At 40.9% G+C, this 27,018-nt stretch overlaps 1 protein-coding gene across 4 annotated transcripts in view; it reads left to right on the forward strand.

The window, feature by feature from the left end:
- Positions 1-27,018, forward strand: part of prdm16 (PR domain containing 16) — a 240,472-nt gene that overhangs the window by 115,689 nt on the left and 97,765 nt on the right. For all 4 annotated transcript variants that reach the window (XM_061783389.1, XM_061783368.1, XM_061783379.1 and 1 more), the window contains exon 3: positions 11,999-12,046. In XM_061783389.1, the coding sequence (XP_061639373.1) occupies positions 11,999-12,046 (48 nt within the window). The remainder of the gene's footprint in view (positions 1-11,998; positions 12,047-27,018) is intronic.

Genomic DNA, 27,018 nt, shown 5'->3' on the forward strand with positions numbered 1-27,018 from the left:
CCACTGCGTCCAGCGTTCAAGACTTAGTGTTTTTCTTATTAATCCTCCACTTGAGTCGAGATTCTAACCCAAAACCTTTGAATTGCGAGTCATATATGCAAGCCACATGTCCCCCTCCGTGCCACCTAGCGACACCTCAACATCTTGTAGAAAGCCTTCTCAGAGTTCAGTTCAGTTTATTTTTGAAAGGGGACAATGCAATTTCATAAAACACATGAAGTACACATGGTTAAAAAAGCCAGAATTAGCCAGAAGGCTAGTGGAGGCTGTTATAGCAAAGTAATTCTGTCAATATAGTTTTGAATTTTGTCTTACCAGCTACCTGTCAGTACAATATTACTAAATCTTTCTTTGCGCCTCACGAGGTCCTTGGCTTGTCATGGTGCAAACCTCAAGCCTGCGGCACTATCATGCTGTGTAATAGTCCCTCACATGTGGCCCGTGCCGCCCTTTGGACCCAGATATGGAGTGAACGATTCCTGTCTGGCCCCCAAAACCCAAACAGTGTGAGAGGTGCTGTCCTTTTTCTGCTGTTAAACACACATAGTTGTCTCCATAACACTGTTGTTTCAGCCTCTCTATCTCCACCGTCACTAAGCAGAGGCAGGTTGACCGACACCACCCCCTCTGTGCATGTGTCTGCAGCCAGCCTCTCAATCACAGAAGGCCCATCGGCGGCAACAGCCTTTATCTGGCCCAGAGCAGCCCTGTGATAACACTGTTAACAACACTAATGTGTGGCGTTTGGGAGCCACTGGAGCTGCCAGTGTCAGAGTGAATACATCAGGTCAACAGTTTTTAGCATCTTTTGATTCCATGCCAAATCATCTACTGCCATTCAACCTCCATGTTGTTAATTGTATTTCTACCACCCCTTCTGGTTTGCAACGCTGTTGCCGGAAAGGACTGAACGGGCCCCTCTTTCACGGTGTGCCTTTGGCAAAACACTGGTGTTATTTTAGAAATCACACTGTTAAAGATTAATGTGGACCTGCAGGAGTGTGTCATCGTTCCTTAACGACAGGTCTGAGACTCGGAATAAAGGCAGCACTGTGCTCTGTCCTTTCGCCCAAGGACAGATACGTTTCCTCTCAGCAAGCTCAGCACTCAAACCCCCTTTGTCCAATAACTTTCTCCCTAAGTCATCTATTCCTACTGCAGTGGTGAAAATGAGGAAAAAAAGAATAATAATTTCTTTCCTTTCAGACTGTTTGGTCTTGTCTAATGTTAGTGTTTATCTATCAAAACTGATAGAGGTGTGTGTGTGTGTGTGTGTGTGTGTGTGTGTGTATGCAAAGATTACCACATCTTTATCATTGCCGTTAAAATAACGTCAAAAAGGGTCAAGAGTGTTCGCAAACATTTTCCATTGTGATTGCTCCATTCGGATGACTAATGGAAAGTCCCAGCTTCAAATTGTGACCATTCAACTCCCCCCAATAAAGTCATCTGTCATCATCATACACCCGCCAGACAGACAGACAGCAATAACCCAGGGTTCAGAGACCACAACCAGAGCATCCTATTGCTTCATGGACACCTCCGTTATTCAACTGGCCAGGAGGATGCCAACATAAAAAAATAAATCCACTATCACTGACAGCTTTGAGGTGAACTATGATAAGAGCTTGAAACAGATGCAGATGGTGAGTCTGAAGAAGATTTGATATGTGCAAACAGGACTTATGGACAAATGTATTCTTACTGAAGGCTTTTGCTGATAATGAAAGGGTTTGTTTGATAAGCCGGGGAACATCAATCTTAGTGACAGAGATAGTCTCTCCTTCACATTAATAGGGTTGTAAAGGGCGTTCAGCTTATATGGCCCAGCTAATAAAGTCATTTGTGATGAGCCCGAAGGTCAACTGAATGGATATTTCATGTTCACCTGTGTTTTGTCTTTGATGATTAGTGTGCTGGTTTATGTGGGTGGTACCATTGGTTTTTGGTTCATAGTAGGACCTACTGAATCTGCCACTGAGCAACCTACGACAAAGTCCACTATTGGTGTCGTACCGTCCGTCACTGTTACAAATGTTACCTCGCCATCTTTGAGCGGATCAAAATTAGAGACTCCTGAATTTAGCTTGAGTTTTGTTTGCAAAAACGTCAGACAAAGGCCTTTATGCGAGGGAGTGGGACGGCTACATTATCTGCACTCACTTATATGTTCTTTTAAGCCCTCAAGGCCACACTGTTACTGATGACATTATCAAGCCACAGTTGACAGGTTGTCTCTCACCCAGTTTTTTTTCTACTCAACATCCTTAGAGAATATTATACACATCTTTGAGCCCGGGTTAGAAATGCAATGTGCGACACACCGTAGCCAACCTAATCAATTTCATTAGCTGCATAAATCATGACAGCTTGACATTTATTGTTGAGGCGATGGGTTGATCCTGTGGACTTGGAGACAGCTCCCATGGTGATAAATGTAGCTATCACTTTCGAGCAAGGATACAAGAAGTGCATGTACAGACAGAGAGAAGGGGGAGAGGCTGATGGGGCGAGGGCGCACTGTAAAAATAAATAAATACAATACAATACAATAAAACCTGCCGGCACGGTGGACGACTGTTTAGCACATCTGCCTCACAGTTCTGGGGACCGGGGTTCAAATCCCGTCCCCGCCTGTATGGAGTCTGCATGTTCTCCCTATGCCTGCGTGGGTTTTCTCCGGGCACTCTGGTTTCCTCCCACATCACAAAAACACGCGTGGTAGGTTGATTGAAGACTCTAAATTGCCCGTTGTTGTGAATGTGAGTGTGAATGGTTGTTTGTTTCTATGTGCCCTGCGATTGGCTGGCGACCGGTTCAGAGTGTATCCCGCCTCCCGCCCGAAGGTAGCTGGGTTAGGCTCCAGCAGCCCGTGACGCTAATGAGGGCAAGCGGTGAAGAAAATGGATGGATGGACAATAAAACCTATCAGTCATATAAGAGAACATGTCTGATTAAATAAAAGGGACATCTTTTCAACGACTGAGGGATTTTGTATCATACTTAGCTGTTGCCATTGTAGTAATTATTTTGTTCTTCCATTTCTTATGTATAGGATATGAATGTGTCAGACAAGAATGTATCATAATTTAAGTTATTTGCGTTTTTGCAATCATTTGTCCTCCTATCTTCGAACTACTTAAGCTGAGCTCCTCAATGGCCACCACAGTGAAAGACACCGTTTCTAGCCAACATCTTTTGGTGTGTGTGCGTGTGTGCGTGTGTGTGTGCGTGCAGTGAGAATACTTGCGTGAGTGTCTTTTAACCACTCACAAAATCAGATTGTACACCTAAAAAAATCACAAGGATAAAAAGTGCACTAGTTACAGTCCATTTGCAATGGACAAATCCTTTTTTGTGTTTATCTCCATATCGTTCTCCAAATTATACTCATTTTAATAGCAGCTATTACACCTATTAGGGTGCTCCTATTACTGCTGGTATGTGCGCACGTCATGTAGGCGCTTCTATCATTAGTAATAGGCCGTGAATTAAACCATTTTATAGATATATTTAGATTGAGACCTTTTAACATAAGCGGACGACAAGCATATACTCGCTGCAGTTGCAGGAAGGACAGTGTCATGTCTGTCAGATGCAATATTTAGTGTCTCGCTCATGTGAGTGAGTTGTTTGTCACACTTAATGAAACATATGAAGCAGAGTGTGTGTCCAAGTGTATTGGCGCAATAAACTAAGCAACTTAAAATCACAGACTAGCAGTCGAACAAAGACTGTCTTATGAACACACGGCGCTGTTTACCTTTTCCCCGGCACACACTATACCATTCAACTCTGTCCTGCTGATGACCTAACATCTAAGCTCGACGTCTTCCTTGTAAACACACAAGGGCGCACTTGTACAAAAAACCAATTGAGAGAATGAAGAAAGGCCAATGAACTAAGTGGATACTTAAGCGTATATAGAGGGGAGGACAGGCAAGTTGATATCCATAACTGTTGCAACTGTACTTCAATTTTCATGTCAATCTTTTGTTGTTCTTGACATGTCAGATTAATCTCGCTCAAAATAAACAAACACAAACTAGTCCACAGGTTGGCCCCTGTGGGTTTGGTCTTCTTAGGCATCATCCTCGTCAACATCTTGAGCAGCCCTTGAACTTTGTGTAAACCCCTAGGGCCGCAAAGAAAGGCTTGTCTATTTTGCATTGACCCACACACATGTACTTGTCATTAAACACTTTTTCCACTATATTTTCAGCACAAGATGTGTGTAAATGGCAGTGTGTGTGTGATCTAAAAAAAAAATACTGCTACCAGACAATGATCACATGACAATCTTTCCGTTTCAGTAACACTTAATATATTTATTTATTTAATGGATTATATTTATAATGCTCCCTTAAGGGAAATTTCAACTAACACAGTTTTGTACTTTCCGTGTTATTGTCACACCAAATTGTAATGAGCAGCCATGATACAGAAAGTTGACCACTTTTCAGCGCTCTGCCCCATCATTTTTCAGAATTTAGAATTTTATCATAATGGAACACGTACCTCTAGGGGAAATTCTACTCCAACTCTGATGTATACTTTTGTGTTGCACACCATACATTGAACCAGATCACACACATGCAGGCATGCAAGGAGAGATTCAAAGCGAAAGAAGTGTGTGTGCAACGAGTGCTACAACACTTGAGCTGGGGTGGTAGGAATGATGCTTTGCTCAAGAGCACTTTGACAGTAGCCAACAGGCAGAGTAACATTTCTCCAGCAACTAGCTGCCATTTTTATTTTTTTGTCTGTATTGGGACTCGCCCCGCACGGTGGTCCAGTGGTTATAGCGTCAGCCTCACAGTTCTGAGGACCCAGGTTCAATCCCTGGCCCCGCCTGTGTGGAGTTTGCATGTTCTCCCCGTGCCTGCGTGGGTTTTCTCCGGGCACTCCGGTTTCCTCCCACATCCCAAAAACATGCATTAATTGAAGACTCTAAATTGCCCATAGGTGTGACTGTGCGTGCGAATGGTTGTTAGTTTGTATGTGCCTTGCGATTGGCTGGCAACCAGTTCAGGGTGTACCCCGCCTCCTGCCCGATGATAGCTGGGATAGGCTCCAGCACGCCCGCGACCCTAGTGAGGAGAAGCGGCTCAGAAAATGGATGGATGGATGGGACTCGCCCCCGTCTCCCCCTTACTCCAAGCCCTTACAGGCTGATAGACTGCCGCTCCAATGTTTCATGTTTGAAGTTCCAGTTCTATAGTCATCAACACACTTTTCCTCTGTTTTCTCATTTGCTCAATAATGGTGTAATGGTAATGGTGGAGTACTTGAATATCATGTATACAGCGTGGGTTGAGTTCCCTCTCAATGACGGTGTGAATGTGAGCGGGAATGGTTGTCTGACCGTATAGTGCACCTTTTGCCTGAAGTCAGCTGGCAAAGGCTCCGGCCACACAATACACTGGCATCTCACTTGGTGACAGTTCAACCTTTGTGTTTTTGTACGACCTTACAGGCATATTTTTTATCCAAATTCTGGAGGATTTCCAACTTAAACTAACTTAAGGGAATTCACATTTTGACATTACATTGTTCATATCAAAAAGGCATTCTTAAAAATTAATTAAGACTGAACAAAATGAAATAACCTGAACTATGCATGCATCCATTTTTATCAGTGTTCTTACTTGCATACATTTAATCTACAAGAAGCCAGTTGTGATATGAGACTGCTGGGCTGAAAACACCAAACACGAAAACACGACATAGTGCATAGGTGTAAACAGTCGTACATGGCTTCACTGGCAGTCGCAGGATATGAAATGTAGTGCCATGACCTTTGATTTGATCTATATGTCCCCAAGTCAAGACCCTAAATCTTATTCCCATAAACCCTGCTTGCTACGAGGCAATATGTGTCATCGGAAGAATAGGAGATCGTTAGATTCAAGCCTATATTATTTTTCATCTTCCTTCTATGTATCGTTGAAGTGCAACCTTTATCAAAGTGAAGAAGGAGAATGTGATATATCATTATCTGAAAGTCAAGTCACAGCCTTTCTTGATGCTTTGCAGCCAATCCTCTTAGGGCAAAAGGCAGGTTATATATTGGTCCTTAACCCTTTAGCTGTCACTGTGTTTCCCAGCACAAGCTCTATCGGTGCACACTTATTCACTTATGATTATTACTGATCATCTGCCCAAATGACTTATCAATAAAGTGGAGGCCAAGCAGATAATTTATCTGTACAGCTCTGTCAATATCTAGTACAGTGGCGAAGGCCTTAAAAGGATGAAGGGCTTTGGACATCAGGTGATGGATGATCGTACATGGGCTCCTTGAAAATATGACCCTTTTAATATATTTGCTTCTTTCCACTGCCTTCATCTTCCTTGGAAAGCTTGCTTGATTCCCAAAGTTTGTCATCCCGTTCATGGCGGCAACATCATGTTTCAGAAAAACTGCTTTAAGCACTTCAACTGTCAGATGTGCAAACACAAATATTTGATTCATACCAAGTCTTCATGTCAATGCAAGATCTGTGAATCATACAAGACTTTGAAATTATGAGCAAAAAGCCTGTCCGAGGTCAATGAAAACCCTGGCAGCGTATTTCACTTTGGGATTTCTTTATAAATGAGACAAAGGCTCATGGGGCCATGCGGGGTCATTGCTCATTCTGTAAATACCAACCGTTTGTATTAGACAAGTGGCCGTGACTTTCCAGAGTCACACAATGCTTTGGAGTGTTTACCTTCCAAATCTAACCTTTGTGCACTAAGCTGTATCTCACCACTGTTCCGTCACAGGCCGCACCCTGCATAGCCCCATCTAGATGTTGGGTTGGGCGACTGTTAGCTTTAGCCTGATGCGATTAGTGTCAAGCTAATCGGATCCCTCCCGGTCTTTTAAACAGTGGCAACTAGGGTACTATTGCTTTTGGTAATGTTCTGTATATAATTGTCTCACATTTACCGTCACGGCAAGGTGGACGTGATGATCATGAATCAAACAGTGATTACTTGGAATCGCATTCTCAATCAACCAAGACGGACAAACGGGGAGCTGGAGAAGGAATGTTTCGTATCAGCACTCTCCTGTGTTTGCCTTGGCCAGCGCACCTCTGGTTCTCCACTTATTAAAGTCGTCATAAATATTTTCTATCTGATGGACGCCCAGCTTCCTCCTATTTAGCAGTGACCATTTTGGCCTTGTTTCCTACTCCCCTGCCTCACCACTTTAACTCTGTGGGCAACCTCATTGTTGAGGCATTTTCTTAAGAGGTCATAGCTCTGGTCTTGTTTTGGGTCATCTGTCAAGGCCCCTGTCTGTGGGAAGTCCCAAAATAGTCCAATTTTATACTGTTTCATAGGAGCAAATCCAGCGAAAGGATCTGAGACAGACTGTTGTTAAAAAGCAGACAGCATTCATGGTGTATCCTTATTCAAACAGGCATGAACTGATTCTTGCAGGAAAGTGTAAATGTTTTGTTATCTGGAGTGTTCAAATGATAGCAATGACCCTGTGAGAAAATACTACTCAAGACTTCATATTCCTAGTTTTCTTCCTTTTTGGGGTAGTTGGGTTCCTTTATTGATGTTAAACTTTCCAGTAAATTGGTAAAGGTGTATCAATAAAGCTGATTACTCTTTTTTTGTTTTGGCTCATTTAGTGGCATGGCAGAACCGTTCCCCTTTTCAGTACCCTTTTGATGGGTTGCCAGTCACAGTGGTACACTATGCTTGTGTAGAGCGGAGCTAGACACACTGCCGTCTGATGGATGGTTAACAAAGAGAAACGTCACTTTCATGTAATGGTGGAATTCTCTGAAAGGAATGGAAAGAAAGGAGAATGTCTTTTTTTAACGTTTGGGTCACTTTTGTCCTTTTTTTGTTATGTTCCTACAAATATGTCACACTACCACTTATAATCCTACACCGTCATTCAGCATGGCTTTTGACAAGATAATTAGCTAAAATATGCAGTGAGAGACTTGACCCTCGTTTCTTTTCCCATCGCTCCATCCTGAAGATCAATAATCTATCCACCAAAATAAGGTCCAATCTGCATGCCAAGAAGCTGCAAAAGATCCCAATAAATGTGAGCAAAACTTTCAATTTGTGGCTTTTTTGCTGTGGCTGTGTCCGACAGGGCCCTGGTTAAAAAAAAAAAAAAAAAAAAAAAACCCTGAGGTTTGTTTGCTGATGGTTCTTTTTGGAAACTTGCGGTTTTTGTGACATTCGTAGCCATCTATTGGGCCGTGCTGCCGTATTGCTTCTTATTATTCAGAGTTGAAGAGAATTGTTCTTGGCAACACAGAGCTAACATTTTCCTACAGCGCAAACCTCCAGTAGTCCTCTGAGGAGGATGATGAGCAAGCACACGTCAAACTCCTCCTGCTGTTGCTAAGGCCGTTAACATAGCCTTTGCATCTGTGACTTGTATAAATAGATTATTGTGTGTTATTCTGTTCTCGCAAGTCTTTTTTTTTTTTTTTTTTTTTTTTCGGCAGGTGGGTACAAACAACCATATGTGCATTGTGGGCCTTATACAAAAAACTAATAATCCCCTTGGGGCATTTCTGCTGGCTTTTCACATTAATTTAGTTCTGGAAATGAACGGTGCAGGATTTAACGCCGTCAAGTGTTTTAGACTATGACACGTCTTGTAAAAACAAAGGCTCTCAGTCACTTCGCACTTCTCTCTCCATGCTGTATTTTCTTTTCGTGTGCTTGGTCATCATGGCATGTCAATACGAATGGTGCTAAAGTGGCGTTGAAAGACTCCTGACTCTGTCCAATAACAAAAGCTGTGCATTGAAACTTTAATAATGGGAAGGAGTCGACCTCTCTCCCGCCTGAAGTGAAAGCAGCCAACGTGGACATGGTGAGATACATAAACACACATTGATGCATACTGCTAATGAGTGGAATGGTTGTGCAGGTGGCTGCACTTTCATCAAGCCATAACTGGATTTGTTTTTGGTTGAGGTCATACGGGCCAGGGTGAGAGCTACACACATACACATACTTTCTAATTACTCTCGTTGCAGTGTTTTCTCTTCTCCGTGAGACATATTGACATGTCAGCGCTCAGCAGGCTAGATACACAATAAATGGGCATTTTAGTTCTGTCTATGTAGTGTAAAATCTTTCCTTCTCAACATAAGCTAGCCTCTATTTGGACTTGTCTCACCAAGCCAGAGCAAAAGTCACTTTGAAATGACATGTGCAATAAATCAAAGCTGCGCCAGTCAGTGGCCAATCACATTTTCCCTCTTTAATTAAAATTGTATTTATTTGCATGGTTGGGTTCTGTTGGTGTTTCTGTCTGTCTGCATCTACATGTGTTTGGTTTGTATACAGTATGTGTCACTTTTTATGCATATTAAGTATTCGTGTGCATACTGTATGTCACTGTTGAAAGGGAATCTCTACTGCATTTTTCCTATCGCAATGAAGTTAAAATGTATGATTTTCACCATTTGTTAGTTTGAATTAAACAAACTGTCATCGTAGTTTTTTAACATATACTGTAGATATCGACTTTGTAATGTATTGCATTGTAATCTTGGTATACTATCACTGTCCAAGATATGTGCTGTTGTGACAAGTTCGAATGACATGAAATATCGACGTCACTATCATCAAATTGTTTATCACAGTACAGTATCGATACAACGGCATGCAATCACTTTTCAATGATTTCTTTATGTATACCTTTTGTTCAATCATACACTGCAGATATCGTGATGTAAACTAGGCTACTGTATAGCTGGGTTTTTCTCCACTCTGAATATCAATTATTGCATAATTGCTGAAAGAATGGATATACAGTATTATCGTAGTAGTATTAGTAACCATTTTTTTCAGACAACAAAAGTGAATTCAATTAAACAAGTCCATATGCAGTAGCTCTATATTTACAATTTCTTGATTGCCTTTTTGCTCAACCTCCCGCCCACCCACAACTAAAAGACAAAGCTTTCATGTCTACATGTGCTTTGAAAGCAAGGTGATGGCTACTATACTATATTTCTTTTTAAAAATCACCTATATTTACATTACCTTTTCTATTGAACGCCTGGTAGCATTTATGGACGAACTAATCAAGCTGCTGGTTTTGTAAACACCTGTAGCTGGTACATTACAAGAAAGGGGAAGTCCCCCATCACACACACAATGATTTCCCCTCATCTCCATTTATAACAATGAAGAATCTGAAGAAATGTTAACATTCCAAGTGGGGGAAAAAAAAAACAACTTGTTTTTTATCATATGTTTCATGTGGGAGCAATTTCATCGATGGTGAAAATCAAATGCAATTTGTTCCAGGATGCTCGTCAACTTCCAATTTGCTTGAGTTTTGAATATTTTTATCCATTGGAAGCAATAGAAATAAAAACGTTTAAACTAAAACCAAAAGACAAAAGCATGGATGCAGTATGACGAACATATGGAGGGACATTGGTGCATGTATCTGGGAGCTGAGTCATTTTACACTAACTGTAATTCACTTTCCACTGCACATTCTGTTCTTTTTATTTATTTATTTGTCATTTTGTCAATATTGTACTGAGCAGCCTGAACAGATTACATGTGTACCATGAAGTTCTATGATTTTTATTCATATTTCCTCTGCCTTCGCCTTCTGTGGCAGATTCTTGTGGAGTTATGTCATTTTTTGTGTAACATTCATTCCTTTTCTGTACCGCTTATCCTCACCAGGGTCGCGGGCGTGCTGGAGCCTATCCCAACTATCTTCGGGCGAGAGGTGGGGTACACCCTGAACTGGTCGCCAGCCAACTGCAGGGCACATATAAATAAACAGGCATTCTAGGGGCGATTTAGAGTCTTCAATTAACTTAGGATGCATGTTTTTGGGACGTGGGAGCAAACCGGAGTACCCGGAGAAAACCCACGCAGGCACAGGGAGAACATGCGAACTCCACACAGGCGAGGCCGGATTTAAACCCGGGTGTTTGTGTAACAATGTTTTTTAACACAAAATGTATGTGACTGTACCACTTTTGGGATGTATCAATTTTCTACTTTAGGAAAACAAGTTTATCAATGGAAATCAACTGAACAACTTGCAAGCCATGGTTTTAGCTCAAAGCTTGTTTCTTTATCAAAAGAAATAATTAGAGCACCTTTATGGGCGATTCGTGTGACTGGGCACATTTACATCATCCGTTATTTGCTGTACAATTTAGGACATGGTTGCCGAAAAGTGCATGAAAGAAGCAGCTGTATGGCAAAGAGTAACATCACAGATTCTGCATCAGATAAATGTCTCTTGCTCATTCCTAATGGACCGCAAACTTTTCCTGTCTACTCTACTGTGAGTAGCCAAACAGCAAAGCAGCTGTTAAAAAGGCAAATGGAAGCACGAAAACGGAGGCTACCTTGCCATGTGTCTGCACTTGAAGATGTTTTACAATAAATTCCCCCCAAAAAGTCACGCCATCTAAAACTACTCTGGAACCAGTCGGCACCTCCTTTTTGATCATCACTTGCCTTCGATGGGAGTCAGAGAGGGAGAGGAAGAGGACATCAAACGAGGCTCTGGTTTAGCATTTAATGTGAAGTACCTCTTATTGCAGCAGAGTAGCCTCATCACTTCATCATTCCCTCATTTCCTGTGCCAGACACTGGGGGCATTCTACTACCTATCTGCCCCCAGTAAATATTGCTTGAAGGCTTAATTATACACACACGCGTAGACACAGTCTCAGCTAAATTTCCTGCAACGCTGAAGCGGAGAATTAACGTCAAATCTGTGGGGTGTTCATTCATCAGGAGGGGCGTGCGCAGCGTTATATTTGCTTCTGTGTGTTTGTGTATGTTTTGGTGACCTCTCAGTCCATTATTATATCCCTCTGGTCACATTTGTTGCCCAAAGGGTATGTGGGATGTACTGTGAACACCCCGTGCTCATGTCACAACCCCTGCCACAACAGGGATCAATATTCTATTTCTATGCTTAAATTATTTCAATTGAGGTTCTCATAATCATAATTCTTTTTCTTCTCAGATGATGAATGACCAAGAAGAATCCTCTCCTGACAGCTGCGTCAAAAAGGTAGGACCTGTTCATACAAGTCTAGTCAGCTTTGTGTTGGTTTTGTGTCAAATGAGTCACCTGTGCACACGTGCTGTAAAGGTGATTGTCAATGCAACAATATGTCCGATTGTGTGGAAAGAGCAACAGGACGATGTCATAATGTACCCTAACATTAGCAGACCCAAGTTTTCTGTAAGTGTTGTCATTCAATAGCAGGAACCTGGCCTGTACAATACGTTACATTCTCCCACAAGATTTTAGGAGTGCTTGAAAATTCCCAATTTCAAATCGATTTCCAACGGCCTTCTTCTTTTGTGTGTGATTTCCTATTAAACACATATTCATATTTCATATTTGGAATGTACAGTATTGCTGACCAGTAAGACATCTCAGACTCTGAAACACCACTCTTCAAAAAAAGAAAACCTGCACTTTAGGAAACCTTCCAGCAAAAAAATACACTGACACTGGCACACAAGAGCGATACATCCCATTAGCCAGTCGATGACCACTTTATGAGGTGATGAATTTATTCAAGAGACTTGGCAGCTCGCCTTAACAGCTAGTGTCGCCAGGTCAGGACAGGCCAGTCCTGGGGTTCATGTCCATCTAATGGTCCATGAAAGAACAATGGCCCTAACCAAGTGGACACTCTCTGCGAGAGTCTCCATGAAGCCATGAAGGCATGGCGGCAGCTGAGGTCACTGGCAATGGGGGTCGCGGAGTGACATCAAAATGAGCGATGAGCAATAAATTATGTGAGGGTTTTAGGTTGACTAATGATGTTGGATTTTAGATGTTTGAGAAATCTGCTATTATAAACTATAATACAGTAAGTACAGTACCATAACTACCTGTGCAAAATACAAAGCACAGAGGTTTGAAATGGAAAAAAAGGAAGTGTAAAAAAGCAAGTGTAATACCATGTTGTGTCACAACATGCCGGGGAGCACTAAAGTCTACTGAAAGAGATGGCCCAAAATGAGGAAGAAGAAGACGACGACGACACCACTTCAGTGTGACACAGTACCACATTTTACTGTTTTAATATGCGTTGTTTCCACTGGACAAAGAGAATATACGCCTGTGAGCAGTGTTGGGAAAGTTCATTTCCCAAAATGAACTACTTCAGTTCATGATTCCAATTTTTGAACTAAATTCACTGTTGCAACTAGTTCATAGTTCTGTTTATGTTGCTCACAGGCTATTCCCCTCAAAATACTGACATTTCATTTTCCCATTGTTGCCACCCATTCAGTCCACACGAGTAGCCAGCTGCAGCTTTCACCCTACAAGCTCAAAAACCTGAGGAAAAACTTGTTGCTTGATTGGTTGATTTTTTTTAATGAGGAATTCAAACAAAAACAGGACTTTTGTCCCTAATGTGCCTACACAAAACACACAATACAGTATGACAGGAACGATGATGAAAGAACAATGATAACTTTGCATTCCTAGCAGCTCTGGCTGATTATATTAACAAAATATTTTATCTTATCTAATATTACAAAACAAAATAAATTCCATATTATGACAGCGTGATCATACCGAGCTTTAACTAAAGCATTGTGGTACAAATAATACTTTTCTTAGTTATCAATTTTTACAATTGTGTACCAAAGAATATACTCGCTCCCGTTTACACGGTGTCCCCGAACGCATTTCACTCGCACAGTTGCGATGTAAACTTGTTCAGGTACAACACTGCCTGTGAGTGCTGTTTTATGCTCTGTTTGTAGGACTTGTTGGAAGTTTTATAATCACATAACATATATGCTAATATATGCTAATATATGCTAATATATGCTTTATGTTAGTATTAAGATGGGAGACTTTCATTAGATACAGTTCCATGGTTTGGTTAAACATTTAGATGTTTAAATGGCCAATGTTCACTTCTATTTTGTTTTATGTGTTGGTTGTACAGTAAACTTCAACTGGGAGTGACAAAAAAAAAACAAAAAAAAAAACACACGCTTTGCTTCTTATTTGGGGAACTTTCCGAATCTTTTTTTTTTTTCGCTTCCTTGTAGTGATGCCATTTCTCCCTGTCTCCTATTTCTTGAGAGTGAGAAGAGGTACTACGGAATACTTTAAAATGTGTATTTTAATAAGCTTAAGTGTGTTTTAAGTGGGTGGGTGTGATAAATCTGGGTATTTTTTTTTTATTATTGAAATTATTAATTAATTTATTTATTTGGGACAGATAGAAAAAACATAGAGCTGAAAACAGGCATCTGATGCAAGTATCATAGTGTATATAGCGAATGTAAAGTAAAATAAAGGTACATATAACAGTGACAATGTTACAGATAATCAAACATGAGAGCAGCTCCGTTGCTGAAATACCCCGGATTTGGTAGTTTGCTTAGAAATAGTGACGTTTGTGATACAGTACATTTCCAATGGACAGGAATATTATTCCCGAATTTCGCCCCTTTTACAGAGAAGGCTGTCTGAGCAAATGATGTTTTGCAAAACAAAATGACACAGCTTCTGTTTGAGGCTACTCTAGTGGATCTGCCACATCTTGCAGTCCCGTCATATGTGTACAGAATGATGGCGTAGCTAGCTGCTAGCGCATTTATGGATATAAAAAAAAAACAGACTTTATATTGTGGAATTTAGCAGAATTACAAAAACTTAAGCTCCTGTATTTGTTTAAGACATGGTCATGATGGTGTATATTTATTATTATTTATTTTTTTCAAACAAGTATTTTATGTGGTCTCTCTATATCACAGATTTTCGCTTTTCCTGGGTGGGTTCGCGATGAACTCCCGTGATGAACGAGGGTTCACTGCATTAGATTTCTCAGCTTTCCAGTGTTCCCCCTTTTCCCAAGCAAATGCGTCTACATTATTTAAAATGTGAAATAATTGAAGATCCCTAATGCAACGTTTCCTAAACCCATCAATCATTATTCAAACAATATATTGATTTATTAATTTCAATTTAAAGTCAAAGGTTTTTTGCAGGCATGCAAGACACTGACTACTACATTTATTGTAATCCTGTTGTATTCCCAGAGATTATTTAAAAAATTGATCACAAGATGTTTAAACTGCTGCCCTTTTCCTACATTAGTACAATGTGGAGAAATTGTTTTCTAGAACCCCAACACACATGCGCGGAAACACACATCATATTAAATGCTGCAAAACCGTACAATTACCGGCAGAATATTAAATAAAAAACACACTGGCTCCTCACAGGTCATTATGCAGAGTGTGAGTCGCGGCAGGCCCTCACCGGGTGGCAGCAGGCCACATGCCTGTTATGAATATGAATGAAATTATGCATGAGCCATTTCTTATGACATGAGTCGTTCATCCACATGATACACACACACACATGCACACGCTCGTAAACAATGACTTCTCCTGCCTTCACCATCGTTATGCTTGATTAAGGCAAGGCTTGTTAATTGAGTTATAGCTTTGGAACACATTAAATAATTGTTATTGCATGCCTCTGTTCTTTACCAGTTTGTCATGTGGCATTTGCTAAAAGAGCTACAATGAGTGTGTGTAACTTTGTTGCTAATTACCGCTAAATTATGTAATCACTGCATATTCTAGTTGACCATTTAAAAAATACAAAGCACAAACTATACACAGTATACAGTATAAACTACACTGTGTATCTGTTTGTGTGAAAGAGGAGGTTTAAAGGTCTTGTCTTTTCAAGTCTTGTTGCTGTATCCTCAGTTTCCGAAAACGCGGATCGAGCCGTATTGAGAGCACACGTGAGAAAATGTGCATCCTCCCGTCTGCACGCAGACGGAAAATAAATAGATCTGCTATCTGAATCCCCTCTCTACTTACTACATTCATCCTCTGCTCATTCCTTGGCACTCTGGCTTGCTCCGTAGACAGGACGATGTTGTTCAAGCTATAGATGGCTATCAGAGGCCATTGGGGAAAGTATCAGGGATTGTTTGATTTGGTCTGGTCCGACCACACAAAACCTGACTATCCGTCTGTTTAGCTGTCTAGGCCCTGCTTACATGTATTCTCCCTTGCACACACCCAAGTCAGTGGAAGTTAATAGGGTGTCAGAAGGGCTGTTTCTTTTGTAGAGTCCATGGATTTAAAGGTGATATAAAGATGGGGGGTGGTGCTGAAGACAGTCTATGCTTTGTGTGTGTCTCTGTGCTAATCCTCATCTTCAGAAGCGCGCTGCTGTCCACCCTGATGTGTGTAAACACTCGCGCAGATCAGATGGCAGATAATGACTTCCAGATAGACACCCTTTCAGGCAGCAGAGAAAATCAATGAGCACTGATTGCTTTTTTCCCAAGACGATCATCTCACCCCAAAGGCTACTATCTTTCGCTCGATTCCTTTCTTGATTTCTCTTCCTGCGCTCTGTTCACTCAGCCTTCAGATTAAATCAGTTCATGTTGCTTTTCACGGGAGGTTAACTGCTAAAGTGAAAAAATGTCATTGAGATTTCTGTTACTCTGTCACACTTGGCCACTTATTTGGGTGCATGCTTGTCTTCAAAACTCCATGATGCTCTCCGCACAGTAATTAATGGATTGTCTGACAGATAAGCTCTCGCAGTAATTATTACTAGTCATTTCCAGATCAAAAGTATGTGTTAAATGTGTTTTGAATGGGTCGTGGGTCCTAAATGGGAGTATGACAGGGGTTGAGATGAACTGTAACCTTAGAGAAGATTTTCCCCACTCTGTGTTGAAAGACATTACAGCCAAATGGGATTCAGCTGCAGCTGTGGGCGTGCATGTGCATACACTCGAGTATGAATCTCATTTTTATTTTTTTTTGTTCTCCATATTATAAGCTAGAGAAAGGAGTTTCTAAATAGGATCGCTAAATGACCCGAAATGTATGAGGGCTATTATGTGGACAGAGGGAGGCTCATGGGTCACAAAAGTGATCTATGGCTTCAGGCCATAGTTTACCTCCTGCCAACTCCACCTCAATCCCCTATTCCTCCCTCTGAAATAGGCTCATGATTGATTGATAATTATGATAATTTGTTTGAAATGATTATCTGGATATTATAATCACTGCCACCCTGGTGTGCGACGGGACCAAGTCATTTTTCATAGTGCTGAACGTCACATATGCCCCACGGTAACAGGGATATGTAGCTGTGTGTGCCTGTGTGTGTGTGTGTTTGTGTGTGTGTGTGTGTGTGTGTGTATCTGTGTGTTGGGTGTGAATGCTCTGGGCTTGCTGCTTGGATCCCTTGGGCCGAAACTTGAAATGAAGACTGTGGAGGTATGATCCAAAGAAAAGAGAAGGGTCCAAACACTGGCAAAAAATAAAAAAAAACATATTGCACTAAAACGTTTTTGTTTTGTTAAGTTTTGACCGAGTTGTAGTAATTAATGCAGAAAATAATCCGCAAAACTGTACATACCAGTCTTGCCATAGAAAAGAAAACAAGTATTTTGCCTAAAGCTTCTTCCATTGGAGTTTTCCCATTTATTTATACTGTAAATGTGATTTTTGCATGGTTTTGAAACTTTGTAACATACTGTATGGTCAAATAAACAGAAGGCAGTACTTTTGGGGATGGATGGTTCGAGTATCAGAGGAGCATATAGTGGAAGGATAAATGGAGGTTGGTGAGGTAGAGGTGAAATCCAATTAATCCGCTCAGAGTCTGGAATGTAAATAGCCAAAAATATTAATTAATAGCTGTATTTTACATTCATAAAGCAGTTTGAAATGAATATCAATGACTGTTGAAGTAGACAAATGAACATTTAAAATACACTTTTACTTTTATTGAAGAATTGATGACAGATGGAAGACGATAAAGGGAGATGAAGGAGCCATTTTTCATACATTGTTACGAGTTATTTCTTCAATTCTATTGTGTTTCTCGCTTTCCTTTGCAAATATGTGGCATTTGGAACTTTCTGTCAAATTGTGTGATAAAGGGTTCACGAGACAGCAAAGCGTATGCCACAGTTCAATTGTTTACTAACAAGTCAAGCCAATAAAACCTCCAGATTTGTCTGCACCAAGTTGGGGTGCAGTCAGGCCTTTAAAATAAAAGCATACCAGTATAACAAAAGTTTTGCCACACTTCCTTTGGCCCCATGGCTGTCTTATTTAGCAGTCATACTCAAACTATTTTGTGATTGTTTATCTTGGGTTATTATATAGCTTGCTTTTATCTTGAAGGTCTGACTTTTTATCGGCTGGTGTTACGCCGATGGTGCTGAGCAGACGTGGGAGGGTTATTGCCTTGAATTGTTAATAAAGTACACCTTGCCGTCTGTTCAACCCTTTTTTACAACTTATGACATGCTTCTGATGAATGTGCATAGGTTGAGGGAATTGAACAGCAGAGTCACATTTTTTGTACAAAAAAAACGCATAGATGCACGAAAACTGGGACAAAACTGACGAAAAAGAAACAAATCGTAATAAAACTAGGGCATACAAAAACCAAGGTTCCACTGTACAGATGAATGGATTTTGGTAGATACAATAGGTAGATAAAATGGCAGGCCGGCAGGTATGTATGTTTGTTAGGTTTGGACTGTAAATAGCTGGAATAGATGGGTGTGCGTATTGATGAAGAACTGCATATAAGTGGTAGGTAGTGATGGATACATATAGTAGAGTGATGGATGTAGAGACATATAGGTGGAACACACAAAGATAATCCAGTCATGAATATATTGAATATGCTGTTGTCATTCTCCAACAGTAAGCAACTAAATCAAACGAAGGGGAGGAGTGTTATGTATTTCACGTTTGATTTGCGTGTGCGTGTATGTGTGTGGAAAGGGTGCAGGAATATTTGTGGTTTTCACTTTGCCCCAAGATGACTTAATGATGATATGGTTCTCTTTCTTCTGCTGGGCAGGGTTACGTTTTAATAGGGCCTGATTCACGTGTTTTTATATGGCTGCATAAGATGCAACCCCAAAAACACACACACACACAAATATTCCGAGATTGTGCTCACATGTTAAAAATCCTGCGTGTTGAAGAATGTTTGCTTCGTGGCACAGGATAATCTTTCAAATCATACGCTTGCCTCCTGACACTGTCTTGATCATACACAAATGAAGTTGAACGCATCTTAACTCAAGGAATGCTCACTTGTATATGCTATGTCATTTTCTGTATATATATGTATAGTCAAAAATAATATATGTTAATTAAAATGGTTGTGATGATAACCATCCAGGGCGGGAAAAATGTGTTACACATCTGTATCTAACCTCTCTGTATATTCCACTCTCAAAATCCAAAATATTGCCTTTGTGTTTCAACACTTGTCAGAAGTGTCTATCAAGTTTGCAATAATCACATCCGAGTATAGTATTTCTTTGATGGCTCTGTAGGCACCCTTGAGGACTGCCGTCCAATATTCTTGATTTTCAGAAGATCTAGTCAAAGTCAAAAGAGTATTTGAAAGGCATTTTGGAAATGGAAGACGGGTAAAGAAGGAATGAGAATTCGAACGGCCGTCGTGTCTGGCTTGTCTGTGGGAACTTTTACAGCAGTGGCTACTGCAGTATACTGTCATTATGCCTCAAAGGTCAGTGTGTGTGTGTGTGTGTGTGTGTGTGTGTGCGTGTGTGAGAGAGACAGAGCGAGAGAGTGTGTGTGTGTTTGTTTACTGAGAACCACTTTTAGCTTCCAATGGCCATTGTCTGTATGCGACTGACTGCACATCTCTGGTATTATTGCTGACACTGCTCTCCTCTTAGTCTCATTTATTCCATTTTTTAATTCATTTAAATTAGTTTTTCCTTCTCATGATTTTTTTTTCTTCCAATAATGTCTCTCCCTTTAGATGTCACACAGCAAAAAGAAGACACACTCACACACACACGCACACTCAAATAGGAATACTGTACATACAAGTTAAAGGTGGAGTATAGTGTGTGTTTTTACATGTATAAGCATTTTGTGTTGCTGTCAATAGTAGTTTAAGTCGATGGTCAATTAATGTAGAACTATCTGTGGTAAAATATTTTAGTACATTTTTGTCATTTCCCTTTAGTAGAATCTTCACACTCAATGATTGGCAGTATTCTTATTGTGAATGTTTTGCATATTTCTGCAATCGGCTGACGATCACTTCAGTGGTTACCCTGCCTCTCACCCAAAGTCAGCTGGGATAGGCTGAAGGTCAACCACCACCCTAATGAGGACAAGCAGTATAGAAATGGATGGATGGATGTTTTGCATACTGGAGGAAATATGAAAGCCAAAATGCGTCACTTACTCTGCAGCATGCCCTCTCTACTGTAGCGTGTGTGTTTGCACTTGTGCAGAGAGCTTCCACAGACACGGTGACTTGTTGCTGGAAACAAGTCCAATTTAAACATTATAAAGTGCAAAACTATTTCCTTCTAAATTCTCATCCGAACAAATTTCACTGAAGCTTACTGAATATTGTATAAGATGTTCTTGAAATACAGCACTCCTGGACTTTTTTAATGTAGGTGGATAATTAGTTTTTCTAATAATTTCCCAAAGTACTGACACTGCATGCGTGCACGCACACACACGCACACACACACACGCACGCACGCGCGCTGTCTTGTCTATCAAGGCAGCGGCAAGTCCATTAAAGCAGACAGAGTGAATGCAGAAGGCAGGCCTCGGTCAAGCCTTGGTGGTATAACTCGATGACCCACGAGGCGTTGCCACGGAGACCAGGCGGCCGCGTGAAGGCGGAGAACAGAGTTGTGTGGTCCTGCTTGTCAAAAATATTTCCACGTCAGACAAGAAAGATAAAAGGTTCATCTTAGTGTGAGAATGTCTGGGTGCATTTAAAAGCCCACTTCTACAAGGGGGCAGTACCGTTTTTGTGTGTTTTCTCTGTAACACTGCTTCACTGACTTACATTTTATAATTTGCTTGGGGTAGCTTATTCAATGTCATATTTAATATCCATCCATCTGTGCATTTTCCGTACCGCTTATCCTCACCAGGTTCGCAGGGGTGCTGAAGCCAATCCCAGCTATCTTCGGGGGAGAGGCGGTGTACACCATGATCTTGTCGCCGGCCAATCCCAGGGCACATAAACAAACAACCATTCGCCCTCAAATTCACACCTACGGGCAATTTAGAGTCTTCGATTAACCTACCATGCATGTTTTTGGGATGTGGGAGGAAACCGGAGTGCCTGGAGAAAACCCACGCAGGCACGGGGAGAACATGCAAACTCCACACAGGCAAGGCTGGATTGTAACCTGGGTCGTCTGAACTGTGAGGCAGATGTGCTAACCGGTCGCCCACTGTGCTGCCATATTAAATATGTGCTATGATTTTAAAGTTATGGGAATGGATGGCTTTGTCACTTCAAGACAAAAAGTACAAGGGCCATAGAGATGTCATCAGAGTTAGCTGCATGTTGGTAGAAAAATACCTATACCCACCCACCTAACAATCCATCTGAATCCATCCAATATGATGCGTCCATGTTTTAGCTGCCAGAAGTATGTAACATTTGCACCTGCATAAAAAAATAACCTTTAAAAGAAAAGCAGATTGATAGAAGTGAAGGATGAGACGGGAATGGGGAATGAGGTTAGTTCTCCTCGGGGAGTCGGGATAAAATTATAATTATAATTACAATTAAAATCAGAGGCATTATATGGGGACAAAGAGGAATGATTATTCAAAAGGTCATTTTAATAATATTCTGCTGTCAGGTCATAGAGACAGTTTCATTTTCGTTTTTTTTTTTTTTTAAGTTTTTAGTTTTTCAGACAAAGAAAGTGAGTGAGGAATGGAAACCTGCAGAGGACAAGAGGCAGCCGGAGACTGGAGACTGGAAGTGGGGGGAATTTGATGGGGAGGAATGCCAGAATGCCCAAGAGAGGCAAGACCTGGCAGCCAAGTTACAGACACGGTCTGTCTGGGGTGAGAGACAGCCAGGGTGGCCCCGCCAACACAAGGTCATGTAAAAAAAAAATAATAATAATAAAAAAAAAATCACCCTTTCTCTACCCACCCACCTAAACGTCCATCAAAATCTTTCCAATATGAAGCTTCCATGTTTTAGCTGCCAGAAGTATGTAACATTTGCACTGACATAAGAAAAAAAAATAAAAAATAAGAAAAGTAGATTGATGGAAGTGAAGGATGAGACGCAGTGGGTCTGGGCCGAACAACTCTTCGGGGAGCTTTCAGCCACAGAGTGCTAAGTGAAGCATAGCGTGTGTGTTGAGGCTGCTGTTCTCTGAGCACACAAGTGGTCTCCACAGCGACACAGGTGGGCACAAAATATAAAATGTGTGGGCAATGGAGATTGCATATAATTACTGAAAGATATATTGAAAAACACTTGTAAGTACATCACAGCGCATCATAACAAGCTCCACATATGAAGCAGATGCGCCCCCTAGAGGCTGTGAGCAGAATAAGAGCAATCTGATTGGACACTCAGTAAGTTTGTGAATACTGTGACATTACTGGTCTTCTTGTATAATAATTCCAATATTTTAGTGTTGGTTAATTTAAAGTTTTCAAAATGCTAGCATGTTATGTATCGAGCCACATTTCAGTCCCCGGTTAAATAATAAATAATAGTTAAATAATCCGGCCAATAAACTAATATTGTTTCCTTTTGTGCGAGGCTGCTGTGTCCCCCGTGAGGCTCGTGATGATGTGCACGAGCACATGATTGACAGCGCCTCTGTCTCGCCTCCTGTCTCTGCACCCACTGATTGGTTAGTTCTCCTCACACCGAGTCAGTCTAAAAGGATAATAATAATTCAAATGAAATTAGAGGCATTAGATCGGGCCATACAGGAAAGAGTTTTCGAAAGATAATTTGAATAAAATGATGCTGTCAGGTCATAGAGACAGTTTTAACCTATATGACAAAAAGTGTTTGTTCTTTTAAAACTGCAAACTTCAGCTTTAAGATGAGGATTCGTTGAAAAACGGTGCTGCTGCTAAGCAAGAAAAAATGCGGGGAACATTACAAACAATGATGAGGAAATCCATGTTTGAACTCCTAATTCTGAAGGTATTGCGGATTTATGTTTATACTCACGCCATGGTTTATCATTTGAATCCTTTATAGTGTAAAAACAGTGTCCCTGCCTCTGCCCTTGCTTTCTCTTCACTTACCTCTCCCTGCTCCACCTTCCACCCCCTCCCATCTATCCCTCCAATCGCCGCTGAACACTACACTCTTTGACTAAGTCTTAATCTTCATTACAGGGCATTAGTCCACTGGGGAGGCTCTGTCTCGTCTCCCCGCAGCGCAGCCTGGCACTATCCTGCAAAGGGACGTCCCGCCACGGCATAGCACAGACCTCCTGCCGGCTCCCCCCGCACCCCCCACCCCCACCCCCAACCCCACCACCGGCCCTCCACAACTCCCCTCCCACCACCTTCACCTTGCTCGGCCCTTTGCTCAAATGAACTGTTAAATAAACGGCTGGCCCTAATCCACATCAAGGAGGCGTAGGGGGGTTTAGGTGGCGGCGCTCGAAGGGAGAAACAATAGCAGCGGCCCTGGACGCCTCCATTTTAAAGCAACCATCAATCTTGCTCACCATGAGATGTCACTTTCTTTCTTTTTATAGCATAGACGTGATCATTAATGACTACATCTGCGGGAAATGAGACCAATAGTAATCTGAAGCATGTGGCCCGGCACCCAGCATTCATAGAAGGGAATGTTGGCATGTTTTGTTCTTACATAAAAAGACTCTTCATATAGAACCAATGTATATTTGCTCCCATTATAGGACTAATTCAAAATAAATATTTGAAGCCAAAGACAATATGTTAAGTCCAATATGTTACATTAATTTGTAGTTATTCAAACTTTTAGGGTGGGAAACAGTTTTAATCCCTCATGGTGCAGAGGTCCATTTTTTAACACAAAATTTGCTTTCCAAAAGTACACTAAGACTTGTCATCTCCCTCACCAATAATAGTAAACAAAAACACCACGCACACACACAGGGAATCATCTTTCCCTGAGCTAACAAGGACAGTTGACTGGCTTCCAATGGGGTAATTAAAAAAAAGGATGGCTAATTGAGTAAACATGTATCAAGGCCGTCACCCCTAATTAAGCCATTAGAGGAAGAGCACCCTCAGCCCGCTCGGTACTAATTAACACATACACGACAGCACGTAGAGACACCGACGAGGACATGGAGATTATCTGTTGGAGAAACAATGATTAGGCCGAGTGGGGGATCCCAGGAGAGGTGGGAGAATGACAGAGACTCGCACACACGCGCACTCACTGAGTGTGTGTCCAAGTACTAATTCATGGTGGATAATCCTTTTATTCACTTAGTTACATTGCAAGTGATGGTAACAGTTGACTGCGGTTCCCGGAGAGCGAGCCGTGTTGTGTTCATTCAAGCCTTCATAGACAGAAGCCGACATGGGCCGGCTCACTTTATACAATGCAACTCTGCTTTTTGTTCCTCCGTGCAGCTTATTGACTCAGGTAATAGACTCTCACAGAGAAAATTCAATAGGCAAATGTAATGATCCAGTCAAATCTTTATATACATTTACATATTTTGTTTGTGCTTCTTCACTCTGCTACATTAACGCCAAAAGCCATTTCGCTTTCCATATGCCATGGGAATAAACTTTATACAGGAACCGAAGAGTAATCTCAGCTGTGACATTTCAGATGGAGAAGCTCATATTTTCACAAAGAATACTTCCCTGGGGAGTATTATCCACAACATTAACCAGGAAGTCTACGTGATTAACCCCCCCCCCCACACACACACACACTTTTGGGAATATATTTGCGAGTATACGACGTGATTTATTCTAATACAAACCCATATCTAGTCAAATATTTAGTTGGATATTAATGGCTTTGCTCAATGAAAAGAAATTTTGCCATTAAAAAGGTCAGTCAGCAATTTACACTGGGAAACAAAATTGAATGCCGCTCAGTAGAGCCTGAATTTTAACATATGCATTACTCACTGAGAAATCTAGGAAATGTGTAAATAATGCAGTCTTGCAATAAAATGGGAGAATAATTTGAGAACATGGAGAAAATATATTTTTATTCTTCAAAATATTGAACTTGAAAAAAAAATCACACACTTATCTGGATCCGCACCAAAATTAGTCCATGGCCCACTCCTCTAAAAAAAAAAAAAATCCTGTCATCATTGAGTCAAGGTCATGAAAATTACTTCAAATGTTACATTTGATTTTACAGAAAATAAAAAAATCACATATTTTTAGACACAATCAGTTCCTCCCTATAAATAAAGCGGGTGGGCTTTATTTTTCCTGTGTGTACTGGATTTTCACAGCTGAGCACAAAAGCAGATTAGCCAGTCTTAAAGTAAAAAAAAAAAAAAAAAAGAAACGCATTAATTAAGTACCACTCCGGGGGGATTAAAATCTAATTATTTTCTGGAGCAGAAAGAAATATTTTTCCTTGTTAGGTCAGGATAACTGCGTGGTGTTATCTGTACCCAACCTTTCTTGTACCCCCTCCTCATGCACCATTGTGTGGCTGATTTAAGATCCCAAGCTAATGGGCATACCTGCCTGACAAACAGGCCTTCTTAACAGGTGACTGCTGTCAAGTATGTCTAAAATAACAGGTAAATAAATTAGCAATAAACTGGATTTAGGGGTAACAGGTAGGGGTGCCAAATTATTGCCGCTCCTAATCACTAAAGAGGTGCCATTCACTTGCCTTAAGAAGCCAGCATTTTTCACCACTTGCTGGCCACCGACCCCCTCAGCGCCACAACAAACTTGTAATGGAAGGCTCTCTGCTTGAGTTCCGAGCCTTTCTTTCACTCTCTTTCTCACCCCAAGCCTTTTCTCTCCCGTAAGATTATCAGTTTTGATTACCGCCGGCAACAGGCTTTTAGCAGCGGTCGGAAGCGGCGTCTCATAGACCTGAAAGGCCCACAGCAGGTCGCAAGAAGCTTTTGAAATTATGGGGCTTGGCTCAGAGAGAAAGTGCTCCGCGCGCCGCTTTAGGGGACATTTAATCAACTGCTGACTTTTGATAGTCAAATAACGGCTAATTACAGTAACAGCTGCTATGGGGTCAAAGGGTGGAACTGACTTAATGGCGCTATCAGAGGCAGAGACAAGAAAATTATTTTTTGGGGATGATCTTTATGTCTTACGGATTGGATAGAATAAATCTGTCGGGCTGTTCATAAGTGCTCCGAACACTGAGCATAATAAAATGTTTTCACATCCAATGTGTGACTGACAAGGATGGTGGGGTGCATGACACAAAACTGACTTTGATTAATGCTTTTGTAGTTAGACAGTATACCTGTATATACTCTTTTTTATTATTATTGTTATTATTATTATTATTATAGCACCCTCCTGTTCGCCGCAACATTGCTTTTACAATGACAGATTTTCTAGATCAGTTGTTTTCAAACTGGGGTCCGCCGACACCCAGGGGGACCAGGAGCCATAGCTTGGGGGTTTGTTTATTATGTGGCAGCATTTAAAAAAGTGAATACCTTTCTGTGGGGACTGGCAAGCCAGTAAAAGAAATATAATAAACAAGGACTCCTTTCGACCTTAGCTTCAGGCAAATTTACAGTTCTGATATGATTTTGACTGGTCATCACATAAATCTGACATCCCTGCATGGTCTTTTTTTCAAGAACAAAAGGTATATATATATTTTTTTTTTTTTTTTTTGGGGTCCTATATTTTAGAGAGTGAAATAATATTTTTCAGAATAAAAGATGTAACATTACGAGGATAAAGTTCTGAGTTTATGTTTGAAAAATATGATTTTTGATCCCAACAATACTTTGTTCTTGTAAAAGTAAATATCTCAAAAATATGAATTCATCCTAACATTATGACTTTTTGATGACAAATTTCTGAAACAATTTTTTAATTCCTATGGCATTTACACATAGTAGTCATGTTTAATTGATGTTAGGTTTATGGGTCCTTGGGAAAAAAAAATCTCCCCCATAAATGGTCCCTTAACTCAAAAATGAGAACCCCTCGAGACCACCTTTCCCCAAC

Source organism: Phyllopteryx taeniolatus, chromosome 1 (genome assembly GCF_024500385.1).
Source record: "Phyllopteryx taeniolatus isolate TA_2022b chromosome 1, UOR_Ptae_1.2, whole genome shotgun sequence".
Taxonomy (NCBI): Eukaryota; Metazoa; Chordata; class Actinopteri; order Syngnathiformes; family Syngnathidae; genus Phyllopteryx; species Phyllopteryx taeniolatus.